The sequence below is a fragment of the Schistocerca piceifrons genome, chromosome 1 (assembly GCF_021461385.2).
Source record: "Schistocerca piceifrons isolate TAMUIC-IGC-003096 chromosome 1, iqSchPice1.1, whole genome shotgun sequence".
Classification (NCBI taxonomy): Eukaryota; Metazoa; Arthropoda; class Insecta; order Orthoptera; family Acrididae; genus Schistocerca; species Schistocerca piceifrons.
Genome location: NC_060138.1, coordinates 627,623,955 through 627,631,932, shown reverse-complemented (window position 1 = coordinate 627,631,932; position 7,978 = coordinate 627,623,955). Strand labels below are relative to the sequence as shown.

The 7,978-nt window shown below is 52.0% G+C and overlaps 1 protein-coding gene across 1 annotated transcript; it reads right to left on the bottom strand.

The window, feature by feature from the left end:
- Positions 1–601: 601 nt before the first annotated feature.
- On the bottom strand, positions 602–1,627 carry LOC124758092. The gene has a single exon (XM_047249078.1). The coding sequence runs from the start codon at positions 1,625–1,627 to the stop codon at positions 602–604; it is 1,026 nt and encodes a 341-aa protein (XP_047105034.1).
- Between the last annotated feature and the right edge of the window lie 6,351 nt (positions 1,628–7,978).

Genomic DNA, 7,978 nt, shown 5'->3' with positions numbered 1-7,978 from the left:
ACGGTGCTGCCGCCACACAGATCCCCCCTTGGAGAGCGGAGCTCCGTAGCTGCGAAAACGCGGCGATCGTTAGGTGGCGCGAGTGTGTTTAAAGTTCGCGCGCTGCGTGATGGCAGTGCGGCAGCTTTGGTGGGGGTCGGTCGGCGTCGGAAGGGCGGCGGCCCGAGACGTCAGCGTGCCGGAATGGCGAGCGTGCGGTGGGCGTGTCCTCGCGCTGGCGGCTAGTGACAGCGGCAGCAGGCACTGGCTGGAACTGTCCGTAGCGATGCGCGTGAAGGCGCGCGTTGCAGGTCATTGGTGGTGACGTCTCGTAGGCGCTTGCGCGAGTGTGTTGCCGTCGGAACTCGAACGCGGGTCCGGGAGCTACTACGGACAAGCCGGGCGGTGTGGAGCGCGATGTCCGGAGCTCGACGGAGAAGCGAATGTGGTAAGCTGGCGCGGATGCCGATCCGGCCTCAACGCCCAATGCGGCGGAGGCAAACGACACGAACGCGGGTCCAGAAGCTGTGACGAACGCAGGAGACGGTGTCCGGGGCTCGACTGGAGTTACCAGACGAAGGCGCTTGCAGCTGGAGGTCGGGTCTCTACAGCAGACGGCAGCTCATGGGCGCCGAATTCTGATGGCTCGTGATTGCCAGTTTGGGTGTCGTGGCATGTTGGCGACGCAGCACGGCTGTTTCAATCTGACGCGGCGGCCGACGCGTGTGACGTAGTCCGCTGGAGGCTGTGGTGGGGGCGACCGGTGCACCTGTGGTGGGCGCGGTCCGGGCGGCCGTACCAGCTGCCTAGGCGTGGTGGTGGGAGGCGCACGTGGCGGCGCGATGACAGCAGGCTGCAGCTGTGCGTTACCGGCGGCTCCGGGTGCGGGTTCCGTCTGACCGCTGGCACAGGGAGTGTCGTCCGTGATCAGATCTTCTGCCGGGTCGAAGAAATGCGTGGCTGATGGAGCGGGCAAGACGTGGGCTGGTTTGACGCAGTCGACTGACACTGTCAACGGCTTTCCGTTGCACTCGAGGACCGGCGTTTTGTCTCCTCTGGCGATCACGCGGTGCGGTCCACTGTAGGGCGGTCGGAGAGGTGGCCGTACTGCGTCGGTACGCAACATGACATGCATGCAGCGCTGCAGGTCGGTGTGGACGAATATCTTCCCGGTGCCGTGCTGCGTCGGTGCGTGCGCTCGGAGGCCGGCCATGTGACTGCGCAGACGTTCCGCCAGAGTGGGTGCCACGGCGTCGCGTGGGAGCCTTACATCTTCGACAAAATCGCCCGGGATTGTCAGAGATTGCCCGTAAACGAGGTCGGCAGGTGACGCGCCGATCTCCTCCTTTGGCGTGACTTGCAGGGCGAGCAGCACCAGTGGGAGCGCCTCTGGCCATGAGGTGTCGTGGCAGGTTAGAGCGGCTTTGAGAGTCTTGTGGAACTGATCGACCATGCCATTCAACGCCGGATGGTAGCTGGTTGTCCTGTGTAACCGGGTGCCACACAGTCTGGTGACGTGAGTGAACAATGCGCAGTCAAACTGGCGGCAGCGGTCAGTTGTCACGTGACTGAGACATCCGAAGCGTTCCACCCAGGTGTCGACGAACGTGGTGGCGACGGTCTCGGCTGTGACGTCCGTGACGGGCATTGCTTCCGGCCAGTGGGTGAAGTGGTCCACCATAGTTAGGAGGTACTGCTTGCCTTCTGAGAGAGGAAGCGGGCCGACGAGGTCCACGTGAACGTGCGCAAATCGGCGTGTCGCGTCCGGGAAGGTGCCCACGGGTGCGTGGGTGTGCCTCCCGACTTTGGCGCACTGACATGCGGTGCAAGTGCGCGCCCATTTGTGACAGTCCTTCCGAAGCCTGGGCCAGACGAAACGCGCAGCCACGAGCGTCGCAGTGGTGTTGGTGCCGGGGTGTGACAGTCCGTGGACATGGTCGAAGGCACTGCGCCGGAATTTCTCCGGGAGGAATGGTCGGTGCGTGCCGGTTGAGGTGTCACACCAAATCTTCCGTGCGGAGCCGGGGACAGGCACCAGCTCCAGTTGCAGGTCGCTGGAAGTGTCGTGACGGAAGCGGTGCAGTTCTTCGTCACTCTCCTGTACTTGGGCCACGTCCTCAAAGTTCACAGGGGGTGAAATAACGGCACACGCTCGGGACAAACAATCGGCGACGATATTGTCTATCCCTGAAATGTGTCTAATGTCAGTCGTGAATTGCGACACGTACTCTAACTGCTGGAGTTGGCGCGGTGAACACTTAGTGTGGTTGTTCTCGAACGCGTGTGTAATGGGTTTGTGGTCGGTGAAAATGACAAATTGTCGGGCTTCTATGGATGGTTGGAAGTATTTCACCGCCGCGTACACCGCAAGCAACTCTCGGTCATAAGCACTCCAAGCACGTTGCGAATCGGAAAGCTTTTTAGAGAAAAAACCGAGAGGCTGCCAACTCCCGCCAACTCGCTGTTGTAACGCCGCGCCAATGGCGGCGTGGCTGGCGTCCACGACTACAGCTAAGTCCGTGTCATGTACCGGGTGCGCGAGCAGCGTCACTTCCACGAGATTCGTTTTTGAGTCCGTGAAGCTCTGCTCCATTGCATCTGTCCAATTCACGAGGGTCTTTCCTTTTGAGGTAGGACCTTGTAATGCCTTCGCCAGCGGCTCTTGCACGGCTGCGGCGTTGGGCAGGTGTCGACGATAAAAGTTCAACATGCTGAGGTAACGTCGTAATTCTTTGTGCGTCTGCGGACGCGGCATGTTCAGTATTGCCTTCACTTTCTCCGGCAGCGGTGTCGATCCGGTGGGTGTAATTAAATGGCCGAGGAACTCAATTTCCGTCACGCCGAACTCGCATTTAGCGGGGTTAATAACGATGTCGACCTTGCTCAGGTGCTGAAAGACGGTCGTTAAGTGGCGGCGGTGGAGTTCGGGCGACTTGGAATACACCAGGATGTTGTTGAGGTACGCGAAGCAAAATGGCAAGCCTCGCAAGATGCCGTCCAGGAACCGCTGCCAAGTCTGGGCAGCATTCCGAAGGCCGAAAGTCATAAACTGGCTTTCGAAAAGCCCAACGGATGTTACGATGGCTGTTTTTTCGATGTCTTCGGGCGCCACCGAAATTTGAGTGTACACCTTTGCGCAGTCAATCTTGCTGAACACCGCGCAGCCCGCCAAGGCGTAGCTGAAGTCTTGAAGGTGTGGGACTGGGTATCGGTCCGGCACCGTTCGCGAATTAAGGGCGCGATAGTCCCCACACGGGCGCCACGAATTGTCTTTTTTGGGCACTAAATGCAACGCCGATGACCATGGGCTGCTCAATGGTCGCACGATGCCTTGCCGCAGCATGGCCTCGAACTCTGCCTTTGCTGCTGCGAGTCTGTCCGGCGCGAGTCGACGTGGGCGACACAATGTGGGGGGTCCGGGTGTGGTTATTATGTGGTGCATCGTCGAATGTTTGATGTCTCTCGGTGCACCGGCTGGGTGGGTGAGGTCGGGGAATTGTTCAAGAATGTCAGCATACGGTCCGGGGCACTTCATGGGTGTAACACTGTAGTATGCAGCCTGCCGGCGCTGTCCCGCTATCTTTAAACTCGTTGTCGCGTCGATGAGCTGGCCGTTTGCGATGTCGGGGCTAGCAGCCCGTAGTGGCCGAGAAAGTCTATGCCCAGAATCGGCTCATTGACGTCGGCCACGGTAAAAGTCCACGAGAACATGCAGCGTAGGCCTAGATCTATGTTGCGGCTGTGTGTGCTGTAAGTTTTAATAGTGGAATTGTTCGACGCTGTAAGGCAGAGTGCCTCGGCCCGCCTGCGGTCTCGTAACATAGAACGGGGGAATATCGAGAGGTCCAAACCCGTGTCGACGAGGTACCTCACGCCTGACCCCCGTTCCGCAACAAACAGACGCTTCGATATCATATTGCAGCCGGGTGTGCCTAGGTCTGGTCGCAGCTGGCGTTTGGGTGCAAGCAAGGAGCGCGGCACCTGGTTGCTTCGTTGTCGAAGCGGGCGTGGTACCAGCAGTAGCCGCTTTGTGCGTGCTGTGACATTGGCGGGGTACCGTTGGAGCGGCTGTTGCTGCATTGCCGGCTGCGCGAGCCGCGCTGCCTGTCACCCGGTCTGCTGCCGCTGCGGCGCGTGCTGTCCTCTTGCTGCGAGCGCGCCAACTGGTCGACTTGCGTCGAGAGAGCTGCCACCTGTGTGCTCAAGTTTTGCACTAGCTGGTGCAGGTCAGCATCTGATGTGGGTGCGGGAGGCGCTTGCCACCATGGAGGTGGGGGGACGGAGTCGTAAGCTGCCGCAGCCGCGGTGCTAGGCGCCGTTGTCAGCGCGTCGTGCACCCTGTCAGCCAAGTTAGCGACGGCGTCCAGCTACATCTCCGTCTGTGCGGCCATCACTGCCTGCACCTGAACTTGGAGGCTGCGCACCCAGATAGTGCGTAACAGCGAATCTGGCACCATATCGGACTGCGCGAGGCTCCGCAAGTGGCGCAGGAACTGCGAGGGCCTCCGATCGCCGCATTCCTCTTGCCGCAGCAGTTGATGCACTCGCTGTTCCTCTGACGACAAAATCCACCGGATCAGCTCTTCCTTGAGCCATTTGTAGCTCGACTGCGACGGCGGGGCGGTGATTTTATCCCGCACTTCGGCCGCATAGTTCTGGTCCAGCTGGCTCACTACGTGCCCAAATTTTGCTAGGTCGCAGGTCATGTGGTTGCTCATATATACCGCCTCAACCTGGCTGAACCACATTACAGGGTCGCGCGGCCAAAAGGGAGGCAGCCTGATCAATGCCCGTCCAGCGCTTGTCGGTGTTCCGGCGGTCGTAGGAGGCGTCGGTGTGGTGGGCATTTGCGCGCCAATATTGTCCTGAGCTGTCTGTGGCTGCGCGGCGTCCGCGCGTGTAGTCCGTGCTTGTAGCTCACTGTCTAGCCTCGTGTTGCGTGCGAGCAGTTCTTCGACGGTCTTTTGCAACTCCTCTAGTGTCAGCATCTTAGTTCAGAGTCGAATCCTCGTACAAGAGGAAAGTACACTGTGAAAATAACACGACAAGGGAAACACACGATCAAAACATACACGCACAAAAACAATACAAAAAAAAGTTAGTTAAAAAAAATTTTACTACGGAGCACTGTTTGGCGTGAGCGTATACGCGCAAGCCTACTCGCAGTTCCACGTCTCTCATACCGACGAACGTTCGTCACCACGTGTTTTTTTACCCTCAGATCACGTCGGGGTCACCAGTGAACCGGGAACGTGTTGCATCTCCGCTTACAGTCGCTCTTGTGCAGTGAACTGGCTTTATCGCTGTGCCCATGCACTATGCTCAAGGGAGAGGCTTTGTGGCAGTAAACGACTAGAGCGGTTTCGGAACAGGACACATTTATTTTTCCTACTGTTACAATAAACGGCAAATAGCATTCTTCGCTAATGTCCGTCTATACAGGTGCGTTGCACTGGTGGCACGGCTCGATCACCGATCCCGGAGGGTGTACACTCCAGTGACGAGCCGTGGCGCGACTGCGTGGACCGAGCAAGACAAAAGGCCGCGTCACGGAATGTTCTGCTCCTGGCACGACCGGAGGCGCCGTAACGTCCGCGAAGAAGCGAAAGACACTTTAACGGCGACTGCGTTTACGACCGCGCGTACGCATTTACGGCGGAGTCACGTTGACTCGACTCATGTGGTCCGCGGCGGAAGAACTGGGAGACGTGTTTCGCATCGCGTCGACTAGCTCGGACTGGCCGCCTGCTTTGTTCCCGTCCGGTCCGTTGTGTGACGCACCGTTGCCGAAATTCTGCATAACGGTACAGCTGCCCTTACTTGTGTCGGCAGTGCCGTAGTTCAGCCCTTCGTGCATTGGACAGTGCTGCCGCCACACAGTCATAATTGAACAGATGATGTCGTATTCTACTTTGAAAAGCTGAGAAGAAAGACACAAAAAATAAAATTTCAGATGTAATAAATAGGATTATCCCTCTGTATAATCCAGCTGAAACAAATCTTGTGTGTATTGCTTGATGTGTACTTTCTCAAACTACATCTTATCATCATTGAATTATTGTAAGTAATGTAGCTTGAAAGAAAATTTTAAAAAGGTACAGTTCTATAACCTACTACATGAATTAGTGATTTGAGTAAGTTGGTAACAAGTTTAACATACTAATCTAAAATATAGAGTTCTTAAAATCGAGAATACTTCAGCTTGTGTTATGGCAACAGCTGATTCTGAAATTAACAGTATACAGTACTAATGTAATAATTAATAGAGAGATTAAGTTTATTGCTACTCAGAATTCTATACTTTCTAACAATGATTTTAATAAGGGTCAGAGCCAGTTTATTAGGTTTTGTAAAGTATGAAGCAATAACCCTATGCATTTCCTAAATGGTAGGGTAATGAAAACTGAAACGAAGATGAAAGTTGTGGTACAGTATGATTCTAGTTCTGACAGGATTGTGAATTCATTATGTAAAGTTATGCTTTATTTATTTCAGATAATATTAATCTATAATGGTATCAGAGAAAATACTGATGACTTAGTAACAGTCCTAATAACGTTCTAGCTCAGTTTTCTGCACTGAGAAACTGAAGATGTTAATTAATAGATCAAACATTGGAAATAGATTTCAGGTTGAATTCCTTCTTTCAGTTATTCATTTATCTGATTTAGTAGGACTTGGTTTAACTGAGAATACATTTATTTTATTGAATAAATTGATCTAATTGAAAATATAATTCATAGTGAGAAACATATGAATGGCAATATTTGAGGGATTTGGACTGCAATGATTCCATATCAGAAATAGACATTTGTTTACTAGTTGCTGGGTTAAGAGTCAATTACTTTCTTTCAGTCACTTTATGCGCATAGTGTAGACGTTTCCAGTTAATTTTGATTGACTTTGTAATACTAGATTTCAACTACTCCTCAGATTAACTTAGACAATCACTTCATGAATAGATTTAGTGAAGTTCTATCAGTTACAGCTGGTATACATCTGTGGTTTACCCCTCAAATTTATGAACACTGACCAATGAATAATCTAATTCAATTTATTGTGAATTACCCTTGATTTATTTGCCTGAGCATAGTTTCAGCATTAACTGGTATTACATGTACTGCTCATGCATTTGTACTGCATTTGGTGCTACTTCATGTACTCGTGGCAGCAACAATCACAGCAAAAAATTGGACATGCAGAACCGGACCATCTGATCGCCTTTGGGGGCGGAGGCAGCCACAACAGCTGATATGCCGATGGGGGCATGTTCCTGCCCTTGAGCTGTCATGCCACACTCGCCAGCCACTCATTGAACTATGGGCTTATGTTCCAGTGTACCACACTCCCACTGCCACCACAAACACAGTTAATGAAGAATTGTTTATGTATTCATGAACTAAAATTTTAAAAACTTTATACTTCCACAAACATTATCAGTAAGAACTGTTTATCAAACCTTTTTTGGGAACATCTTTTGCATTGATTCATCTTTCTGATATACAAAAGACAATCTTGCAAATGAATGTTGTAATGTTCTTTATGTAAGAGATATGTTCTTGTAAATTTTGTATAATGAAATAATTTTGATTTCTTACCACATTCTTAATAATTGGAATAATGTAACCTGTAAAGGACATGGTAATTATTATCTGAAGTTCAGTCATTCATAGACTGAAGACTCTGGGTAGGATTTTCTGAAGTTTCTGGCTTTTACCATTGCCTGTAACCTGAATGAGGGAATCACTCAATACCTTTCTGGGAAATGTAAATTTGCCAGACTGGTTTCAACAATTGTAATGTACAACGGGGCCAAAAGCCAAGAAAATAGTGCCCATATAAACCCAAATAACTATGCAAAGAATGTATATAACCAGTAGCACCCAATGTCATCTGATATTTAAAAACTTTTAAAAACTTTGAACACAAGATTAATATAATCATTCTTAATTAATACTGAATGTTCTGGAAAGGAGATGATACAAATTGTAATAATGAA

What these genes read in the sequence shown, in the direction of transcription:
- LOC124758092 (XM_047249078.1), bottom strand. Translation starts at nt 1,627, where the DNA reads ATGCCCGTCACGGACGTCACAGCCGAGACCGTCGCCACCACGTTCGTC.